This window comes from Lepidochelys kempii, chromosome 19 (genome assembly GCF_965140285.1).
Source record: "Lepidochelys kempii isolate rLepKem1 chromosome 19, rLepKem1.hap1, whole genome shotgun sequence".
NCBI lineage: Eukaryota > Metazoa > Chordata > Testudines > Cheloniidae > Lepidochelys > Lepidochelys kempii.
In genome coordinates this window covers 4105566-4128150 of record NC_136398.1, presented here as the reverse complement: position 1 = coordinate 4128150, position 22585 = coordinate 4105566, and the positions used below count along the sequence as shown (strand labels likewise).

At 58.2% G+C, this 22585-nt stretch overlaps 2 protein-coding genes across 12 annotated transcripts in view; both read right to left on the bottom strand.

Annotated features, from left to right (window-relative positions):
• Positions 1–6095: 6095 nt before the first annotated feature.
• On the bottom strand, positions 6096–9567 carry SMIM12 (small integral membrane protein 12). Of its 6 annotated transcripts, none has more exons than XM_073317306.2 (3): positions 9485–9557; positions 7656–7821; positions 6096–7329 (listed from the first exon to the last, which is right to left on the bottom strand). In XM_073317306.2, the coding sequence occupies exons 2-3, from the start codon at positions 7682–7684 to the stop codon at positions 7020–7022; spliced, it is 339 nt and encodes a 112-aa protein (XP_073173407.1). In that variant the 5' UTR covers positions 7685–7821; positions 9485–9557; the 3' UTR covers positions 6096–7019. The 6 variants fall into 6 exon arrangements, with proteins under 6 accessions (XP_073173407.1, XP_073173408.1, XP_073173410.1 ...); XM_073317307.2 differs by lacking the exon at positions 9485–9557 and adding an exon at positions 9237–9451; XM_073317309.1 differs by lacking the exon at positions 7656–7821 and having other exon boundaries at positions 9485–9567.
• A 1363-nt stretch (positions 9568–10930) lies between these two features.
• The window catches only part of DLGAP3 (DLG associated protein 3), a 149540-nt gene continuing 137885 nt past the window's right edge, over positions 10931–22585 (bottom strand). For 3 of the 6 annotated variants that reach the window (XM_073317303.2, XM_073317302.2, XM_073317304.2), the window contains exons 8-11: positions 20205–20632; positions 19836–19927; positions 19149–19292; positions 11518–16265 (exon numbers count right to left, since the gene is read on the bottom strand). In XM_073317303.2, coding sequence (XP_073173404.1) covers positions 16047–16265; positions 19149–19292; positions 19836–19927; positions 20205–20632 — 883 coding nt within the window. In that variant the 3' untranslated portion in view covers positions 11518–16046. Of the gene's footprint in view, positions 11356–11517; positions 16266–19148; positions 19293–19835; positions 19928–20204; positions 20633–22585 lie in introns of those variants that run through there. The other 3 variants (XR_012155604.2, XR_012155606.2, XR_012155605.2) reach the window with 3 other exon arrangements.

The window sequence follows — 22585 nt, the reverse complement described above, 5'->3', positions numbered from 1 at the left end:
CAGCAAACAAGGGCGCACACAGGCCAAGCAGGCGCTGCGGGGACAGGGGCAGGCAGGAGGGGGGGCATAGCACAAAGCAAGCAAGCTCCCTATTAAACAACCCTGCAGCCTGTTTAAGCCCCTCCTAGAAGCCCAGCTCACCCTGGCCCTGCTGCAGGGCATGGGGCAGTTGCGAAGGGGCCTTCCAACCCAGCAGGGCAGGCGGTGACGAAGAGCTCTCCCCCCCGCCATGGTACTGATGCTGCGGGGGACAGATTAGGGATCCAGCGTGCCTGAGATGGATTTCAGCCAGGCTCCCACGGGACGGACACCCCCTCGCCTTGGGAGACAAGCCTATGGGGGCTTTAATGGTAAAGACATCAGCGCATCCACAGCATGGCTAGTGCCACATGGGGGCAGAGAATTACACACGCCAGGGCCGTTCACACCTCCTCCCTTACTGTCCACATGCACCACGGCAACGTGTCCAGCGTGCCAGGAGACGAGTGCTTAGGCTTTGTCCTCACTGGTGCAAACCCCAAGGATAGACAGGCAAAGCCTTTCTACGAGCTGGCTTGCACTGGGGGTGCTTAGCTCCCTTACACACCTGAGGTTAGCTGCACAATTGCGAACAGCAGCTAACGGCGCCGTTGCCTGCCTGAAGCTGGGGTTTGTAACCAGGTCAAATCCCCCTTGCTGACAAGGCTTTAGTGAAGGCCCTTCACACGCACCCACTGGGGACTACACCATGCATTGGTTGGTCACCGGGGAACCTACTGGAAATGTTTACTGATCCCCTACCACAAGGCCCTCGCAGCACGTCAGCTACATCCCAGCTGGATTGATGCAGCCTCATGATAGCAGCCTGGGAGCTGATTTGTTCCTTGAATGGTCCTGTGTAAGAGCTGGGAAGTAGCGTGTAGCAAGCCTGATTATTCAACACAAGTCACCATGAATAGTCCTGCCCCCCGTGACTTTATTTGCTACATATTTCAGGGAATAATCCTTGCCTGGTGGATTGTTCACAAGCAGCGCATTGCTGAGATTTATTGGGACTCTTTGAACCGGGACTCGGGAGCTTTGGGGTCAATGCCCAGCTCTGCCATAGGCTGCTTGTGTGACATCATAGCTCTGTGCCTCAGTTTACCCATCTGTAAAATGAGGCTAACAGTCCCTAGCTGCCGGTGAGGGGGAAGAGAATAACACAATTGATGGGTGTTGGGTGTGTGCTGAACATGGAATAAGCTAAGAATCCTGAGATGTGAGAACTTTATGAACACTGGATGGGGCCCAGGCAGTGAGGTGAAGTGATTGAATATTGGGTTTGAAGACTTTCCTGGATGAATGTATTGTTCTAGTTTAACAGGAGGCGACTGGAAGCAACACAATGGAACCAGCTAAGCAACTTCTAAACAAACACTTGGGGGGCAATTAAAAGACAATGGAGGAAACTATTAGCTTCCAGGCTCCGAGATCCTTTCACCAATGCTGGGAAATGACAGCTCAGAGCTAAAAAAGTGACTTGGTCTCTGGGTAGCAGGGTGATCAAAAGAACTGGGCAGCTTTTACAGAAGTCACTCCCTGCAGCAGGGGGGCAAGTGTGGTTTGGGAGTTAGGGAAATGGATTACGCCACCCACAGCCCTCCCCAGCACTTTCAGGGGGGCTGTAGGAATCACAGACCTACCAGGATCCTGCTGTTGAAGATGATTAGATACCTGGTAAACTATGGCCAGGAACTATAAGAGGGTGCTCAGACATAATGCTGCAAAGGGCCAGGTAAATTAGCTACTTAATCTGAATATGGGACCTGATCCTCACCTGGTGTAAATCAGCATCGCTTCATCCACTGTGCTGGAGTTACACTGATTTACACCAGCTAAGGAGCTGGCCACTAGCTGTGCTGGGCTCCTGCTCCTTGCTTGCGTCAGTGAGGTTACTGATGCAGAAGGCTCACCTTTGAAAATGCAAAAATGGGTTTCCCTGCAAATGTTCTGCATTAGTGGGCAGTGACCTCTGGGTGGCAGCAGATGGCCCCCCTGGGTGAGACAAGGCCCGCAGCGAGGGGTGAGGCTCCCTTGCTGAGGTACTGGATTCCAGGTGGCAGGGATCCTGTGGCACAAGGACTCAGGTCCTTAGCACAGCAGGGACCCAACGGGATGGTCTGGTCGAGGCAGCTCCATGAGAACCTTCCCAGCTCCACAGAAAGCTGGTAGGGCCAGGCAAGGAAAAGGTGCAGGCTTCTGACCTGTCGCTGGCCTGCTGGGTGATCTGGGCCAACTCCCGGCTCCTCACCTTCCCCCCACCCCTCCCCCGGTTCCCATGGGGATAATAAACTCTGGAGGGCTCCTCAGTGCCTGCTAGTGAGGAGTCAGGGATTCCTGGCTGGAAGGACAGCAGGAAAGAGGGTTATTATTACAGCCCGACTTGGGAGCAAGTGCAGGAGATAAACACAGACGGCAAGTGGTGCTAATAAAGCTGTCAGCTAGGGGATCAAGGAGCCAGCGCAAAGCTGGCTGCTAATTCAGCGATTACCACCCATAACATCTGTGGGAAATAGGGAGACCTTTAACCCCAGAGTGCTCGAGGAAACGGGGCCATAGCGATACAAAGTGCTGAACAGACTGCTGACATCAGGGATTCATCAGCGGATTGATCGCCTTCGGCAGTGGAAGGACAGGCTGGTGCAGAGAGCGAAGGCTCTGAGAAAGAAAGGGGGGGGACCCCAAGAATCAGGAATGTTTTAGCAGCCCCGTCACAGCCAGATCCTGCCGCCGAATGCTGAGCGGGCCAGCTGGGGACTCTACACCGCAGCGTCATTCAACTGAGGGCACCAGAATGAGTCGGGATAGTTCAGGCATTTCAAGCCCTGGCATTGTTAGTGACAGTGGAATTAATGAATAATTGTAGTTTACTTAGGTCCTAGCCGCTGGCATGCAAGGCCTCAAGCAACATGAACTAGCTATGGGCAGCATGTGCCTGGCAGGGATGGAAATACTATACCGCTGCTCTCATTTTGTAGACGGGGAAACCGAGGCACAGAAAGGGCAAGGACCATGGCCAGGGTGAGTCTGTGGCAGAGTCAGATGAGAGCCCAGTGTAGAGGCTATTCCTGCTATGAGGTCCATTGTGTTCCTCCTGGGATATTTGGGCCAAACTCACACCTGGTGAAAGCCGCTGACGTCCAGGGGGTTACAGTGGGACTGGAGGAGGCTCATCATGATTGACAATATTCCCTAGAATCCTTTGCTGGGTGCTCTCCCAAAGGGTCAGCTTCGCTCTGCTTCCCCTCTCCTGGCAGAGCTGAGATCACTGCAAACTGCATCTGTACACACACACCGCAAATGTGTACACACACACACACACGTACACCTGAGCCACAAGCAAACACTCAGCACCCACCCACCCAGTGTCCAGAGATGCTCAGCCCTGAACCCGCCCCCCCACTGACTTCAGAGGGAGCTGCAGGTTCTCAGCTCCCTTGGAATGAGGTCAGGTCCCTTCTCAGGTGACATTAGCCAAGCTCTGTGCCTTGGGCTGGTGCAGGGCCCTTTTAGCTGAGACCTTAAGGAAGAAAGTGTATCTATTCTGCGCAGACATTGCAGAGCCCAGGGAAGACCGGGAGGTTCACTACAGTGTCCTTGGCTGAAAAGTGTCTCCTCTCTGCTGCTGTGCACATGCCCTTGGTGTGCAGAGCAGGGGCCAGCGCCCCTCACCCAGCTGCCTAGCGGGTTTGGGGAGGACTGAGTGGCTCAGTAGGGACCTCAGAAGGAGCTGGGTCGGTTGGCAGTTCCAGGGTCACACTGAAGGAGGGCGGCACCCCACACTCGCTCCTCCCTAACCCCCCGGTTTTGGGCTTTTTTCTACCTCTTTAGGAGCAAAGCCAGGTTGAAGCAGCACGGGTGCCAATGCACCTCACTGCCACTTGGGGGCGCACCGCCTCGTGGTACAGCCAGGCCCCCAGAGAGCAGGGAAAGTGCCAGGGGATTTCAGGCATTTGCGCTGCTCAGATTTGGGTTTATTTGGGCCACGCTCCCCTACCACCATGGAGAGTCAGCTCTACCGGCCGGCAAAGCTTGTCTGCTCCCAGCACTGCAGGGGCTGCACCAGCTGGAGACCACCAGAGTTTTTTTCCAGGCCCAGGTGCTAGTCAAACAAGCCCCTGGACGATGGAAATGCCGAGGTGCCAGATTTCATTGAATGCTCCTCCTGGCCTCATGCAGCTCCCTGCTCAGCCCTGACAGCCAAGAACCAGGATCGCCCAGCCGAAGCCCAGGGGGCTGCTTGGATCACACCAGCCAATTCATCGCCACCCGCAGCCAATTATCTCCTGAACTCACCCCATCCAAGGCACGCAGCAAGACACAGGGCCAGCCCCTGCAGCAGAGCATGCCAGAGGGGCCAGCGCCCTACCTGGATTCAATTCAAACTGTGCGTCCAGTGGCTTTGAGAGCAACCACAGCCACTGCAGGGGGAGGCCCTCACTGCAGCAGCCGGACCTGTGCCAGATCCCCACTCCTCCCCCTCGCTGCACATGCCAGCCACTGGCCTCCGGTCCAACCCCCTCGTCCTGTCTCCTCGTCACTAGTATGGCTACTCTCCGGGGGCACCCGCCCTCCAGCCAGCTCCCCTCCCTGCGGCCCCGGGGAGGTGCTGAGCCCACCCCCTGCCAGTGCACGAGGGATCACGACACGGATACATGCTGAAGTCAATGGCAGCGCTCCCAGCAGAAGCGGGCAGGAGGGTCAGGGCCTGAGGGGTCAAGAAAACGTTAGTCGGGATTGGTGGGCAGGTGAAGGGGAAGGCGACTTTCCATCCCCACCCCCATCGTTTAGCAGCAATGATTGACAGGCAGAGCGCTGCGCAGGGCAGGTTTCTGGCCCTCTCCCGAAGACAGCCACGCAGATGGCTACGAACCCAGGCTGACAGGCCAGCTTGCAAGAAGGGTCAGGCTCTTGTGAAAGCGTTTGTACTCATCTTGAAAAAGCCCCTTTAAAGCAAAACAAACCCAACCCTTGCCCCCTCCCCCCCACCCCCGGAAAGGGGTGGGCGGGCAGCGATCAGTCACGAAGGTCTAATGCCTTCTCCTGCTAATGCACATTTCAGCCCTTGGCACACACCGGCTCTTCCCAGCTACCCTTGTTACGATGAAGGAACAGCAGCCCGCTGCTCAAAATAAGTCCCTCTCCCTTTAAAAGGGGGCAGATTTGGACCTGGATAAAGCTTTGTGGGTGTTCACCCTCCAAGTGGCAGCTGATTGGGGGTGCCCAGTTTCTCTCTATCACACTGATCTGAGCCCCTCCCAATCTTTAGTGTTTACTCTCACAACAGTGCTCTTAGCCCCATTTTACAGATGGGGAACCGAGGCACAAGAGGACTAAGTGACTTCCCAGGGCCCACCCATGGTGGCCAAGCAGGAATTGAATCCAGGTCTTCCCCCACAGCCCAGGCTAGTGCTCCGACCATTGGACGAACCTTCCTCAAGACCCCTTAAAGGCACCAGTTTCTTAGAAAGTAAAAAGTACCCACAGCACCTCCTGCATTGTGCCTTTGCAACCCCTTAGAACTGGGCCCCATTAAGGGGGTCACCAGTCGTCCCCTCCCCATCCCTTGGCCGCTAGCAAACACAAAGGCTTGTCACGGTCATGTCTGGAATATTCGGGGTGGGGGGGAGGTTTACCAGAGAATTTGTAACAGGGGCTTTGCTCTGGATTAGTGGGGAGTGTCAGGCCCAGGTCCCATGTACGAGAGGTGCGGCTAGGACCCAGCAGGACAGGGTGGAGACTGGAGGATGGGAGCTCTGCATTTCCAAGCCCCTCTAGAAGAGGGGAGTCTCACATCAGCTCCAGGCAGGCTGCCTCCCCGAGGAAACCCAGCCTCGGCTTGTGCACAGAGGCCCTTGCTGGCAGCACTCCCCACCCCACCTGGGCTGCTGGGGAAGAGACGCAGCCACCCCTCCCGCTGCGCCAGAGCCAAGCAGGACCCACGAGCTTCACACCGCTGAGGCGGGATCTTTCCCTAGAACGTCCCGCTTGGCTGCTGGGTGTCAGGCAGGGGGACGGGGTGGTACCAACTGGGAGCCAAAACACTCAAGAGGGAAAGAAGAAAATGGAGGCTCTGAGTTCTCAGGCTGGTTTAATCTGGCTTCGTTCTACACAACTGCAAGGTCATTTCATTTCCCAAACCTTGGCCCCACAGCAATGCGCCCAGAGCTCCCTGCCAAGGCTCCCAGGGCAGGAGGGTGAAATGGCTTCCAGCTCCCCACATGAGTCTCTGGCCTGCCAGGCAATTACAGCTTCCCTCACACTCTGTGCTAGCTGCCAGTCCGACGCCAGGGGCACCCACCACAGCAAAGGGGGCTGGAGCCCTCAGGCTGGGGAGGGGCTGTGCCTGCTAGCGAGGGTGAATCTGGCGGTCCTGAGAAGCGAGGGGGAATCCCAGCCAGGAACAGGGAGGCGAGCAGTGTGCAAGCCTCCTTGCCCCACTCTGACCCCATGCCATTCAGCTCCCAGGACACACACACCCCGGCCTCTGGGCAGAGGCAGCCACGCTCCACCACCTGGGCAGGACGCAAGTCTTGGCTGTTTCCATGCAAAGGAAGCCTGCAGAATCCAGGGAGATCCAGAGGATCCGGGACAGGGCGGGCCGAGCGTCGAGGGCCTGGTTCACCCTGGGAGTGGAGCCGTCTCCTCCAGGAATTGGAGCGTCATCCCTCTCCCTAGCTGTGTGACTGGGTGCGCCAGGGACTCGGGCAGCAATGGCCAAGGCTGCCCAGCTCTGCTTCCTTGGCCATGCCGCCTCCTCCACCTCCATCCACAGGTGGGAAACTCCAACAAGCAGCCACCTCACAAGATAGTCATTGTGAGCGATGGGGGTGGACGCCCAGCACGAGCCAGATATTGGTGGATTGGGGTTGAAAACACATGGGTGAGATGGGACAGACTCCAAGAGCCCGGCTAAGGGACCCAGGGTCCTGACCTGCAGCCAGATGGACTGGGTGCTCAGCTCCAACCCAAAGGAAAGGGGGAACCGGGCAGCCTGGTTAACTCTTCTCTGGACGGTTCCTGTTCAGCACAGCCCTGGGGGTGAACTCCAGCTTCTCCTTGAGGCTCACCACCTCAGTCAGGTCCTTGCCCACAATCTCCTGCAGCTTCCTGTCCTCCCGCCGCTCTGAGATGCTCTTCTCCTCCTCAGCTGGCTGCGGGGAGTCACCACGGATGAACCACTCCAGGTGGTAGCCCACTGCCCCCACCACAAAGGCCACAGGGAAGGTGACGTAAGGGGCGTAGGTCCGCACAGTCATCCACAGCAAGGGCCACATGGCGTCGCCAGGAGAGAGCGCCAGATGTGTTCTGGAGAGGGGGGCAGAATCAGTGTCACAGCTGCATGGACCCACCTCCCTCCTAGCTCCCCACCCAAGGGAGAGTCGCCCCCCTCCTTCCCCGCTCCCCAGACAAACCTCCAAGATCCCAAACCATCATCATCCCCCACATGACCTACCCTGCACCTCCCTCCACCCCAGGGGGGCCCCAAAATCACCACTCACACTTGACCGTGCCCCTTGGCCCAGATACACCCAGCTCCAAAGGAACCCGGAACTCCAGGCAAGTCACCCCCATGCTGGCACCCCCCAGATGGCTAGATATCTCAGCTACACGTGTCCCCCCCAAACACCCACCTACGTGGCCATGACCCGCCTCGGCGCATGGGTGTTACACAGGTGGCACTGGTCAAACTCCCACCTGGGGTAGCTCGGCAACCAGGCTGCAGGGTTCCAGGGCAGTTAGGGGGCTGAACCCGCTATGCCAGCCACCTCCTCCCAATCCTGACAGCTTCTGGGGTGCCTAGGGGAAGGCAAGGGGCAGTGAGCCTCTCCAGAGTCTCCTGCTCCAACAGAGCCCAATCCCTAAGAGAAAGGGCAGAACAGCACCCCCCACACACCCCATTCATCTCCCAGCGCCCAGGACACAGCTGCTGGGAGCCTGCCCCGTGCTTTGTGTTATGCTTGGAAAGCAAGGTATAAACAGGAGCCCGCTCCTGATCCCACCACCCGAGGGGATAATCAAAGCAACGGCTGGTTAGTCTGGGGCAGAGAGAGGAAAGGAATTTAGTTCTGGTGGACTCTGAACAGTAACAGCGGCCATACAGTGCATACACAGCTCTGCCGACGAGGGACACACCCCAATCTTTGATCCATGGGCCCCCCGCTATCCCAGCCTCGGGCTCCCCACGCACCCAGCTCAGCCCAGGCCCCCCAATCCTGATCCATAGGTCCCCCGCTATCCCAGCCCCGGGCTCCCCATGCACACAGCTCAGCCCAGGCCCCCCGATTCTGATCCATAGGTCCCCCCATCCCAGCCCCAGTCTCCCCACGCACACAGCTCAGCCCAGGCCCCCCAATCCTGATCCATAGCCCCCCCATCCCAGCCCCGGGCTCCCCACACACACAGCTCAGCCCAGGCCCCCCCAATCCTGATCCATAGCCCCCCCATCCCAGCCCCGGGCTCCCCACACACACAGCTCAGCCCAGGCCCCCCGATCCTGATCCATAGGTCCCCCCATCCCAGCCCCGGGCTCCCCACGCACACAGCTCAGCCCAGGCCCCCCGATCCTGATCCATAGCCCCCCCATCCCAGCCCCGGGCTCCCCACACACACAGCTCAGCCCAGGCCCCCCCAATCCTGATCCATAGCCCCCCCATCCCAGCCCCGGGCTCCCCACACACACAGCTCAGCCCAGGCCCCCCGATCCTGATCCATAGGTCCCCCCATCCCAGCCCCGGGCTCCCCACGCACACAGCTCAGCCCAGGCCCCCCGATCCTGATCCATAGGTCCCCCCATCCCAGCCCCGGGCTCCCCACGCACACAGCTCAGCCCAGGCCCCCCCAATCCTGATCCATAGCCCCCCCATCCCAGCCCCGGGCTCCCCACACACACAGCTCAGCCCAGGCCCCCCGATCCTGATCCATAGGTCCCCCCATCCCAGCCCCGGGCTCCCCACGCACACAGCTCAGCCCAGGCCCCCGATCCTGATCCATAGGTCCCCCGCTATCCCAGCCCCGGGCTCCCCACACACACAGCTCAGCCCAGGCCCCCCAATCCTGATCCATAGGTCCCCCGCTATCCCAGCCCCGGGCTCCCCCCCAGCTCCCCCCAGGCCCCCCGATCCTGATCCATAGCCCCCCCATCCCAGCCCCGGGCTCCCCCCCAGCTCCCCCCAGGCCCCCCGATCCCGGGCAGGGTCCCTCTCCCAGGCTACTCGGCCTCTGCCGCGCCGGGCCCACGAGTCCCGCCGAGTCCCGGGGGCAGGAACACGAGGGCGGAGGCTCCTTCCCGCAGTGACCCAGGCGGAGGGCTCGGCCTGCCGCCCCCCCACCTCCCCCGGCCCCGCAGACGGCGGGGGTCCAGGCCGCCCCCCAGCCCAGCCCAGCCCAGGGGGGTCCAGAGCGCGGCGGGGACGGGGCGGCCCCAGGCCGGATCCCCGCAGCGGGCCCGGCCCCCTCTCACCTCTGCCGCCCGGCCCGGCCCGGCCCCTCTCCCCGCCGCCGGCTTCCGGGCCAGGCCGCGCCGCCTCCGCCTCCCGCCCTCCATGGGCGGCCGCGGAGGCAGGGCCGGAGCCCGGGCCGGCCCCTGCTGGAGAGCGCGGGGCCGGGCCGGGCCGGGCCGGGCGCTGAGGCGGCCCCCAACGTCCCTACCCCGGGCAGCGTCCGGCCTGGGGCTTGATTTCCAGCAGGGCCCCCCCGGGGAGCCACCCCCCCCCCCGTGGGCCGCCCCCTGGGGCCCTTGTGGGCTCGGCGGTGCCCGTTCGCCCCGACCCGGCTGGACTTCGGGGCTCAGGGGCAAAAGAGCCCCGCTCCGTCAAACTCGTCCCTCTCCGAGGCTGGCGGAGCCCTGGGCCCCTCCGGGCTGGGATTCAGCCCCGGGGCCTCTGCCTGGGAGCCAGGCTGCCAAGGGGCCCGCGGTGGCCCCGGCCCCGGGGTTGCCAGGCCCCTGGATGCGGCTGGGGCCAAGCCTCGCTGGGGACCCCCTCCTGCCAGGCACCAGAGCCAGGCGCTGCCTGTGGACATTTCACCCAGGCTCTGCCTCGCTTGGGACCAGGGCAGGAGGGTGTCTGTCCGTCCATGCCCGGGGCACTGGGGAGGTGGCCGGCGGGGATGGTTCCTGCAGGAAGCTGGGATGAGGTGGGACGCCCTGGCCAGCTGGCTTGGGGCTTCTCCTCCGCCTTCATTGCCAGGGCCGGTTCTTAGACTCCAGCCAAGGCCGTCTCCAGCGCTGGCCCCCTGCCCTTTCACCTCGCTCCCTGGTCACTTCGGGTGGGTCTAATCCTGGAGCCTCTCCCTCACCCACCTGGGAGCGGTGTTTGCTGACACGGAGTGAACCTCGGGGCTACACAAACACCCGGTTTGCCCGAGGATGTAGCCCTTGGGTTGGAGACAGTCCCTCAAAACCACCCGAACAGCTTGGGAGTGACGAGCAGGCTGGGCCAAGCCCCTCAGTTCAGACCCAGAGCCCCCCACAGTGGTTCCAGCCCTGGGTTCCCCGATTCACAGATCTGCTGCCCCCTCTCAGTACAGAGCTCTGCACAGCTCCTGGGGGCTCAGGCAGGAGGCACTCGCTGTACCTCAACTGGTAAAGCTGCTCCCTGCAGACGCTGTTAGGAGCCCCCTTCCAGTCTCAGCCGTGGTAACATGCAGGGCCCAGCCCAGCTGCTGCAGGGAGCCCTCTGCTAATAAAGTCTGTTCCAGTGGCCCCTTGCAGCAGACTTGGCAAGCCACCTGGCAGCGTAGTGAGTTGTGCAGGAGAGATGCGGTCAGCTCTGCATCTTCCCCAGCATCGTGACAAGCCACCTACCTCCTGCTCCCAGAGAAGAGCAGCAAGTCCCCACCATGGTAAGCTGACTCCAGACTCAGCCCTCCCCTTCCCTTAAACCAGACAAGAAAGTGAGACATAGGACACGAAGGGTCAAAGGTGAGACTAGCACCGGCTGGGAGAATGGTGCCAGGCCCAGAGTAATCAAAGAGTTGTCTTTATTACAGTACGGCTAAGTTTGTTACAATAAAAATGAAACCACATATCACAGTCACTGTACAGTATTGTTTGTCTTACAGAACTTACAAGTGGAAGGGCTTCCTCTTCCAGGCACATTGCTAAGAACTAAAGTGTGGACGGAGGCAGAGAACAGGTGAATCGAGCTGATGGTTGCTTTCCTGGCCGGGACAGTAACAGCAGCGTATTGGAGAGTGTTGGATGCTGAGCAAGGAGTCTCCTGCCTTTCCCCTCCTCCAGCTGGGCCAGATCTCACGCTGCTGGGAATTTTTTTCATGATTCTGTGTTCCAGGATATGCTGGTTGGATTCCCCCCTCCTTCCCTTTAAACATCTATTTTAATGTAAAAAGAAAAGGAGGACTTGTGGCATCTTAGAGACTAACAAATTTATTTGAGCATAAGCTTTCGTGAGCTACAGCTCACTTCACCGGATGCATCCAATGAAGTGAGCTGTAGCTCACGAAAGCTTATGCTCAAATAAATTGGTTAGTCTCTAAGGTGCCACAAGTCCTCCTTTTCTTTTTGCGAATACAGACTAACACGGCTGCTACTCTGAAACCTGTTGTTTTAATGTAGTAACCCGAGGCCATGATATGATTCTTTCAAACCCTCCCAACTGGACAGGCACATAACAGAGGCTGGGGGAGGGTTTAGCACCAGGTCATGGTATGGATCCCATCCAAGGGGGGGATGTAAAGGCCCCAGGGGTTAATGGTGCATTGCTCTTGGTAGAATTAAGCTCTCCTCCGTCCACCTGCCCAAGCCAGTATGGTTGTGGAATCTCCCATCTCTCAGTACATCCTACCTGTCCCAGGTGCTACAGGGAGGAATCCTAGCATGCACCAGGCAGGATGTCCCCTTGGGCTGAAATTTACTATTGGCACCTGAGGGACCCAGTCAGGGATCAGGGACTCCATAGTGCTAGGTGCTGTATGCTCATGAAAAAGACAGTCCCTGCCCTAGAGATCTGGCCGCCTGGGCTGTGGCTGGTGTCACTGCTCCTTGCCTTGCTGCTCCTTTAGCCACTCTTCTTGGGATCTTTCCTCCCCTCTTCGTGTCTGAAGCAGGGCGTCTCCAAGATAGCTGAGTGGGCAGGGAGCAGGAGCTGGTACAATCATAGGGTGGCGAGAAGACGGGGGGGGTCCCCCTTGAAGGGTTTCACAGTGCAGGGGGCTCCCCAGTTGGAAGGAGGGACAATGTGAGAAGGCAGCACTGAGTTTTTTCCTTGACCTCTCAGAGTGGGTGGCTTGGCAACCCCGTTTTCCCAGGGCAGGACACCTGGCTCAGTGGGTGAACTCTCTGCTCCCCAGCCTTACAGACATCAGGGCAGATGGAACAGACTGTACTTCGGGGGGGGGGGGAAGGAGGGGTCTGCACGGCTGGGGAGCAGAAGGAGTGAAAAGGAGAGGAAAGACAACTCAGGACAACCAGCAGGGGAGAACTTGGACCGTCTGATCTCCAAGATCCTGGCGGGTACCCACCCTACAGGGCCCCTCTGTTTATGCCCTATCCCCCTACCGCCTCACCTGAGAGGGCCTAGCCTGGTCTGAAATCACCCCCTCCATTCGGCACGCTCAGGACTACAGCCTGGTGGAGAAGGAGCCCACGATGGGTAATATGAGGAGTGTGGAGCCCAACCTTTGGCTTGTGTACAGGTAACGATGCGCAGAGGGGGCGGTGGACAGCAGGCTCCCCAGGCATTTCATCTATATGCTGTTAGGAGTGATGGCTTCCTGCTATAGGGGGGTCACCCCATGAGCCCTGAAGAAAGCTACCATGGCAGCCATGCCAGGAAGAGGAGGGCATCCCCTTTACGGCTTCACAAAAGAGAGGGCACCTCCTCTAGTGTAGCATGAGTGTGAGGGCATTCCTCATGATACCCGGGAGGACAGGGCACTGCTAATGCCATACCATGGAGGATGGGATGCCCATGGAGGAGGGGGTTCTTGTAATGCGATATCCTATCTGCCACTCTCACAAGCAGGAACTCAGCTTGGGGAAGGGCAGACCCACATTCACGTCTTGGGTCGGTCTCCAGTGACAGACTGGAGCTTTGGAGTCGTGCCTCTGGGCCCCCTGTGCCTCCATTTCCCCATCTACTAAGGAGAGCGGCACTTACCCTGCCTCCCAGGGGGGCTGGCGGCTAGGGAGCCGGTGCAGCTGCTGGAGGTTATCGTCACTGAGGTGGTCTGAACAGAGCAGGGTCCCAATCCTCCATCGCCCCCCCGGGCCCATCTTTTACACCAGTGCAAAGCGGGGGTAGGCACCACCCAACGGCCGCATTTCACACTCGCTTTGCTGCGAGGTAAAGGACTGCATGAGGCGCAGGGTGATGACCCACGAGCCAGAGCCCCGCCACCATGGCAACCTCCAGTTCCACTTGCCCTTCCCTGCCAGGGCTTTGCTTTTCCAAGTCACTTTCCCAGCTGGCGTTAGTGACAGTGACTGACCGGGGAGGGCGGTTCCTGGAACGCAACAACCAGGAGCTGCTGTCCCTGGGCACTATTGGCCAGATAGAGACTGAAGACTAATGCCAGCTGGCCTGCCCCAGTCCTTACTCAGGCTGAACCTCCAGGCCTTGGCCCTGCCGGACTCTCTTTGTGGCCTAACCCGGCTGCCAGCAGTGAGGGCCGCTGCCTTGCTCGGTAGGGCACCATGCTGGGAAGGAGGGGCCCTGTCCTGGCGTCTGTGAGCCCAGATGGGTCCCTGGGATGGGAGCAGCAGGTGACATCGAAAGCTGCTCCTCAGCAGAGGAGAACGTAGGCTGCACCACTGGGCGGCAGGAGCCAAATGGAGGCTTTGGCAAAGCCAGAGGGCTTGGGTAGCCCCCCGCAGGGCAGCTGCAGGGCAGGGAGAGGGGCTGGGGAGCGTTTGTGTTGGAGGGAGAAGGGCCAAGAGGCAGTGGGCCTGGCTGGGATTGGCATGGCTCGCTCCTGAGTGCCTCCCGCTCCCGCTGGTTTGCACTGTCGGGGAAGGGCTTCTCTATGGGCTGGGCAGCCAGGGCCGGCACGGCAAGCCCCATCGCAGCCCGGTGGGAATAAAACCTCCCGCTCCAATGCTCAAGGGTCCACATGGTGAATGCAGCGTCACCTGTGCCAGGGCTGCTATTGCACAGGCGTTCTCAAGCTTTTCCGTACCAGAACCCACTCCCACCTGGCTGAGATCCCCACCCCATTCAGCACCAGGGGTTTGTGACCCTTGGGTTGAGAAGCCCTGAAACAGAGGCTCTGGAATCATCCTATAGAACAGACGTGGCAAGTAACAACGAACCCGCATTTCACCTCACAGGCGGCCCCCGAATCCCCCTCTCCCCTCGACATTCAGACAGGCCAGCTCTCTCCACAGAAACGTCGTTCCCAAGTACCCTCGCCTGCTGGAGCTCCGTCTGTGCGGTTAACAGCTCCAAGGGTTTTCTCACCTTCCTTAACACTGGTAAATACAACGCAAGGAGCCGGCCCAGCAACACCCTGGGGACGCAACAGCAGGTTCCTCTTCCTCCTAAGGCAAGATGGGTTGTCAATGGCACGTTTGCCATTCCCTGCCATCTGCTCTGGCCTGGCCCCTGGGGACAGCCGTGTCTTTAAACCAGATGCAGATGGGTCAGAACAGTGCCCTGCACTTGGCTCAGCACCAATACCCTGCATGGTGGATTGGTCACTTGAAAGGCCAGGCTTGTTTCTATGCCCTGTCTAAAGGGAGAGGGGACAGCAGCAAGGGAAACCCGAAACCAACCCCAAAGACCTCAGTTTCTGCCAGCCCTTGCCATTGCTAGACAGAAACCAAACGCTGCTCCAAAGACACCAGCTCCTCCCGCCGCCCAACCTCACCCTCGAATTTCACTCCCAGGGTAAACTAGTCAGACCAGCAGCTGGTGGGGAAATCAAAGAGGGATGGAAAATAAAGTGACCATCCAAGTTTTGACCTTCTCCTAGCCTTCCGTGGCGAGCGGACGCACGCCAGCGCAGGCCCAGGATTCACGCTTGCAGGAAGGGAAAGAAAGAGAGAAAGGAAGAAAGAAAGAAGAGAAATCATAGCATATTCTTACTGACGATGTAAGTGTAGGGAAAGCAGGGGCTGGTTTTGCGGCTGCCATGGATTTCCTGATGATCTGATCCCAGTCTCACCAGCAGGAACACAGCTGTGGTCATGTGTAGTTTTTGTTTTATTCCTTCGGTTATATGTATATATGTATAGAAGTCTATGACCATGGATTCCCCGAGGTGCCCAAGCGAGAGGCAGGGATGGGACTGAACCATGGTGGGGGTGCAGGGAGGGACTGCCCCTCATGCCTGCCACGGCCCGAAGCCTCATGCCAGCAAGGGAAGCTGGCTCGCCGGGCTGCCAGGAATGGTGATTTTGGCACAGGTTCCCCCTCTGGTGCAGCATGGAGCTCGGCGGCGTTTTCCCCCCGCAAGACGCTTTGTTTGCATTGAATTGAGGAAATGGGAGAAGTTAAAGGTGGCACGACCGTGAGGGGGAGGACACACGGAGGTGCGGGGGTGGGCCTGCCTGCCCCCCAATCAGCTGAGCGGGGGGGGGGGGCCCTCCCTCTCCCATATAAGGGGAAAAGCAGGAGAAGAGGGGGGACATGAGGAGAGGGGGACACAAAGGGGGGGAGGGCTGCAAGGAGCAAGGTACAAAGAGATGTGAAAGGAGGGTACAGGGAAGGGGAGATGGGCTTGGAAGGGGACAGGGCTGCAAGAAGGAGGGGAGATGGAGGGCAGAAAAGGCTTCAGGGCAGACAGGGGGCTCAGGGAGAGGGCAATGGGGAAAGGCCAGGAAGGGGCTTGTGGGCAGGCAGGGTCAGGGAGAGCCCTGCCCCACGGGGAGGAGCATGAGGGCAAGACAGAACCAGGCTCGTGTTCATTCGCCGTCGGATCTATGAATCATAGATGATAAAAAGTCGAGAAGCTGTGAGTGGGCCGAGAGCTGCCCCCGGGGGTCCCTGCGGCTCGGGCCCTGGCCATCACAGTGAGCTATGTACTCTCTCTGTACGGTGTGGGTAGAAAAGCCAGGGCTCCGTTCACAGCCTGGTCTGGGCCTCGGGGATGTAGATCTCGATACTGTCTGCGCTCTCGGTGGCTGAGTTCTGGCGGAAGGAGGCAGCTCTCTTGGCCGCCAGGAGCCTTTTCCTGGCTTCCTGCCTCTGCCGGTCGACGGAGTCCAGGGAGCGCTCCTTCACCGGGTGCACCTTGGAGCGCGGCGGCTTCTTTGGTATCGGGGGAGGGATCTTCTTCTCTTCCTGTGCAGACAGACAGACAGACAGAGCAGGGCTTAGAGGGGGTTCCGGGAGGCGCTGGACGTGCCGTGTTAGACAGCATGTGCCAGGGGTGCGCACCTGTGTGTGAGTGTCTGTGTTCATCTGGGTGTGTGGGAGGGATGTACGCACAGCTGCATGATTGTGCGTGAGACCATGCAAGGGTGCACACAGTGGGCATGTATGCACACCCAAATGTGTGTGTGTATCCGTGTGTGCATATTCGTATGTGTGTCCATCTGTCTGTGTGTGAGACCATGCAAGAGAACACACATTTGAGTGGGTGCCTGTCTATACACTCTGATGTCTACAAGAATCCATACGTGTATGTGCAGCTATAAACAGATGTGTGCTTGCACATCTGTATGCATCTGCGTGCATCTGCGTATGTGCACGCATCCCAGTGTTTGTGCGTACGTCTGCATCCATATCGGAGTGCATGTGTCCGCGAGCAGATACCCCCAGGTGTGTACCTATCTCTATACAGAACAAATGGGTCAAATTCTGTGCTGACTGACACTCTGTTCAATTCCACCAGTCCCTGGGGCTGAGCGCAGTCCCTGGGGTTGAAAGTCAGCACAGGATCTAGCCCAGTGCCTGCGTACATGCTTCTTGTGTGCTGTGTTCACACAAGGCCAACGAGGGCTGCATTTTCTGCCTGCGACACAGGCTGGTGATTGTGCTTGACCTTGGGAGCATTCCACCAGGGTTTGAATCAGTGTGATGGATGGCAGGGCTGCCAGGGGGTGAGACGACTGGAATTGCTTTGGTTTGTCCTACGTGGTGCGTGTGTGCACACAGGATATCTGTACCTTTGAAGATAACATCAAACAGAGGACACGCCGTAGCTGTATGTGAAAAACACAGGAGAGAAAAGGGCTCTGTTTGTTCGGGTTCTTTTTTTTTTTTTTTAAAGTGTTAACTAAAGATGCCTGTTGATTTTGCCTGGCACAGTTCAGAAGTGCCAGCTCAGGAGCAGAAGTGTGCATGGAAAAGGAAGAAGGTAGCTGTGATCATAGATCTCTCGCGTCCCCGACGTTTCCCCCAGGAAGTCCCTGAGACACAAGCCAGGACGGGATCTGCATAGCAGTGACTTCGAGCTGAACTCAGCCGAGCTCCCACGAGCTCTGCCAAGGGGGAGTCTACACTTTCGGCGGTGTGCAGAGTACAGGGAATGGCACCGGCAGCAGGGAGGCAGCGGGACACTAAGTGGTAAAAATAGCCGTGTAGACGCGCAAGGCTCTGCTTGGGCACGTAGAGAGCCGGACAGGGTATAGACCCCGGGGGTTCAGGTGCGTGGGGCACTCTGCTCTACCCACCTACGCTGTCCCTCATTGTCTACACTGCTGTTTACACCCACGCTAGCTGGGCATGCAGTATCTTCACTCTCCACCTACCCTGACCAGAGTCGCTCCCCGTGACTCACAAAGGCTCCATCTGCAGGCAGGGTCTGAGACAGATGGGCTAGGGATTTGCTAACTGGTCCTGGCCACGCTCACAATCTGGCAGGGCTCCCACCAGCTCGCCCCTCTCTGTCCCACTGCTGCAGTAGCCCAGTCCTGGTCATCCCCCACCCCAGCCCCACGAACCAATGAAAGGGGAAGAGAGAGTTAATCTCTACTAAGACGTGTGATGGAGCCCAAGGTTCATCTGTTTCCTGGCCTGCCCCTTCTCCCCGCAAAAGGGGGCTGAGGACAGTATCAGGGATGCAATGCAAGGAGACACTCCATAATCCACACACACACTGGAGACGCCAAGGACCACAGCTTTCGCCTGGAGCTGGGAAACAGCTGGAGTGCCGCAAGACAGAGTGCTCCTTCTCAGCGCTTCCCTGGTTCCAGCCAGACCCACTTCTACCCATGGCGGCTGGGACCCAACTCCTCTTTTTCTCCATTCTTTTTGCGTGATGGTGCTCGAATGCTTTGGGGAACACACCCGACATACACAATAGATCCGATTATGTCCCCTCCCACTCTCCCCCAACAAACCCTCTGCTCTTCTGTGAAGCCATGAATACACTTGCTAACAATGCCCCACATGTAACAACATAAGAGCTGCCATTCTGAGTCAGACCATGGTCCACCTTGCCCAGTATCCTGTCTCCAACAGTGGCCCACACTAGAGCTTCAGGAGGAGTGTACAAAACAGGGCAATTATGGAGTGATCCACTCCCGTCTTCCACCCCCAGCTTCAGGCAGTCAGAAGTCTAGGGTCATCCAAAATATGGGGTTGCATCCCTGACCATCTTGGCTAATAGCCATTGATGGACTCATCCTCCATGAACTTTTCCAGTTCTTTTTTTAATCTAGTTATATTTTTGGCCTTCACAACATCCCCTGGCAGTGAGTTCCATAGGTTAGTTGTGCATTGTGTGAAAAAGTACTTCCTTAGGTTTGTTTTAAACCTGCTGCCTCTTAATTTCATTGAGTAACCCCGGATTTTTGTACTGTGTGAAAGGATCAAACACTTCTCTACTTTTTACATGCCATTCATGATTTTAGAGACCTCTAGCATATCCCGCCTTAGTCATCTCTTTTCTAAACTGAAGGACCCTAATCTTTTTGGTCTCTCCTCATAAGGAAGTCATTTCACATCCTTGATCATCTTTGTTGCCCTTCTCTGAACCATTTCCAGTTCTACTATATGCTTTTTGCAATGGGGCAAACAGAACTGAACACCATATTCAAGGTATGAGTGCACCATGGATTCATATAGTAGCATTATGACATATGCGGTTTTCGTTCTCCAGCTGGAGGCCAACAAAAGCTGATTTTGTGCACTGTGAAGTGACAGCTACCCCACCCCCACACCCGAGCTGCACCCCCCACCCTTCTCAGCCAATTGGCAGAGATGGTCTTATCCTCCTACCTTGGGCTCGATGAGTTTCCATCCGTTGGCCTTGAGCTGCTGAAGCTCTGCAAACTTCAAGCTGACGTCCTCGATGGACAGCTGCAGGAGGTCCCAGAATCCAGCCAGGTCTTGAAAGGTGGGCATGGGGAATGCATTAGGGTCCTTCCAAAGAGGGAGAAGACAAGGCTGGTTAGCTCCTTACATACCATGGGGTGCAGAGGACTCCAGGTCTTCCATCACTTCCCTGCTCAAGCTGATGAGGAGCAGAGCTGGGCTGTCTGGACCTTATTGGATTAAAAATGTGTCCCTTAGCAGGGCTGGGACAAAATGCTGCAGGGAAATAAGAACCAGGCTGGGCTTTCAGCCCAGAGGCCGAATCAGCTCCCGACGTGGGAGAAGGCTGGGAATTGTTATAACTGTTTAATTAAAAGGCTGGTGCAGCTGTTGCTTTCAGCCAGAGATGAAATAACCAAATCGCCAGAAGAAGGTGCCATTTATTCTCTACAGTACCTTGGTCCCAGCCTTAAGAGGGTCGGGGTGAGCCTCCAACCCTTCAGGTAGCACCTCCAAACGGAACCATCGCCAGCTGTGCAGAGTGCCATGCACCTGTTTCAGTCTCCAGGGGACCTGCTGCCGCCTCCGCCCAGTTGCCCATCACGCAGAACACATCCCTGGGAAACCCATAAGGAAGGAGGAGGCGCTCACCATGTTCTGCTGGCAGAGTCGGAAAAACTGCTGCACTTTCTGGGACATCAGGAGCTGGGTGCTGCCCACGGCGCTCCGGATCTTCTCCAGAACTGGCAAGGCACACAGGAAAAACCAATGCGTGAGGAATTTGCTAACGACATGCGGGCTTGATTACCTCCCCCCGTGCCCTCCCGGCTCCAGAGATCACGAGCCCTGGAGAGTATTTCTTGCCACTAATGTGCAGGGCAACCACTGGCTCAGGTTCCAGAGGGAATATACCCCATATCCGTTACTCAGGGCTGCACAACTCCAGTCCCCGCCAAGCCCTACGTGAATCCTGGGGTGCCCTGCACCCCCCTTCCAGTCTCACAGCCCTGGCTGACTCACTCTCCTCCGGCAGGTCGTAGTCCTCAGCCTCCCGCTCCATCTGCTGGCACCAGCCTTCCATCTTCTCCACCTCAGCCTGCAATAGCTTAATGAACCACTCCCCGTCTCGGTGGCAGGGAGAGGCCCTGCCGGAGTCGGGGAGGCTGCGGGAGCCCCTTTCAATCCAGGAGTCCCGCCGGGGCACCTCCACAGTGTCATACTGCATCTGGTAATCCTCCCGGTAGGCCCACTGGCCCTGCGTGTGCACCGTCTTGAACACCGAGTACTGTCGGCTGGACGCGTCTGGCTCCGAGGAGTGCCGCTGGAAGGGCCGTCCGAACTGCAAGGCCTTGTCCTCTGTGGCCACCGACAGGCCCGTGAAGCCTTCCAGCTCCAGGTCGGCCTGCACGCCAGCCGTCACGCTGTTTGAGCGTTTGAACCGGGCCCGCCTCGGGACAGGGAGATAAAGGGGTTATGGGGACGGACTCCCGTTCCCACAGCAGGGGCAGCAACCGCATTGCAAAGCATTCAAACCACAACAGCGGGGCATCAGCACAGCTGCAGGAGCTCCAGGACTGGAATAACGGGGAGCTGTGGGTTGGGACTGAGGGGCAGCGGCAGAGCTGGGGGGCTGGAATAACGGGGAGCTGTGGGTTGGGACTGAGGGGCAGCGGCAGAGCTCGGGGGCTGGAATAACGGGGAGCTGTGGGTCAGGATTGGAGGGCATCGGTAGAGCTGCAGGAGCTCCAGAACTGGAATAATGGTGGCGGGGAGGTTGTGAGGCGGAGGGATTGAGGGACAGCAGCAGGGGCTCCGGGCCTGGGATAACAGGGGGCTGCGGGTCAGGATCGAAGGGCATCAGCACAGCTGTGTGTGGGACCTGGAGCTGGAGTAGTGTGTGTGTGTGGTGGGGGGTCTAAGGAAACCCACCCAGTTGGAGTGTAATCCCTAGTTCAGAGCTCACTGACTGTAAACCCCATGCACTGGGGCTGTGCTGCCCGTCCCCACCCTGCCCAGCCGGGACACCTCTCCCCGTGCACGAGCAGAGCAAGGGGCCAGCCGGCTCCCGGGACGGGGAAGCTGCGCTGGGAGGCTCACAAGCTGTTGAGCTCTTGGCTGTCCGTGGGGACAGCCCGCTAACAGCCGCTTCCTCGTGTTCCCTCATTTCAATGCCTTCTCTCCTGCTTGCGCACGCTAGCCTGTTTCTATGGTAACAGGCCCTGGATGGATGCTGAAGGACGGGGACGGGAACACGCGCTCAGGCCCCTTGTTAAGCAAAGAGAAGGAACACTGTAGAGTTCCCCATAGATGCCTCGTCCTCAGTGACTCAGCTATGGGCCGGAAGGAGTGGGGGAGGCAGGGAGGGTGAACAAGCAGGTCCAGAATAGCCCAGCCTCTGAGGGGCTTGGGTCAGAGCTGGACAAGCCCCAGTGGGCCACGTGAAGGGCCCCTTTGATGGCCATCTCTAGGGGTTTCAGCCGGATTCCACTTGGCATCTCAGCTTCTTTGTCTGAACAGCTGAGTCATAGCCATGCCTCGTACCCAGCCTTGCTCAGCTGCAGGTCCAGGTACTGATGGTCTCAGACAGACCCTACAGAACCGTGCTTCCAGTTCTGGATCAGAACCAGAGGCCTCTATGAGGGGCAGATCCAAACCCCCAGAACCGAACCCCAGATCTGGATCAGAACCGAAACCCAGATCTGGATCAGAACCACGGGCAGATAGAAGCTGCTGATCTCCAGGCACGAACACATCCCATAGGGATCAATCCTAGAGTCACTGCTCACACCTGCAGCAAGAGGAAATCCAGACAGCCTCAAATCCCTCAATACCCGCCCAGTGCGTAGGTTAACACATGCTTTGTGACGGCTGGTGTTCTGGCATATCAATCAGGGCCCCAGGGTAACAAACGTGCTGATAAAACAGGAAGGGGCCGTAACAAGGTACCAGAGCCTCTGGCCTCTTGGGTGCAGATCTGAATCTATTAGCAGTGAGCAAAAGTTGTGATGACTTCAGAGCCACCTGCTGACCTGAGTGACGTGAGTTTGCTGGGCCTCAATTCATTTTGCAGCGGACGAGTGCCCACAGTACAACCTTCCTGCTCATCACAATCAGCGGCTTCTTTGACAGCTGACCAACCACGCAGCTTAATGGTCCAGAGACTGACCTACCTACCCATCCCTAGGATGACATCAGGTCAGGGATGAGGCATGTTGCGCAGGGAAGCTTGCCCAGCTGCTGCCTGCATTGCCCATTGATTTATGAGCTAGCGAGGAAACACAGCTGTACTTAGCAGTCAGCATCAGAAGCTGCCAAGCTCTTGGGATGCTCAGGAGAAGACGCGCACGTTATGAATGTTTAGTTTGGGGGAGGCATTGTGTGAAAACAATCAAGCCGGCACG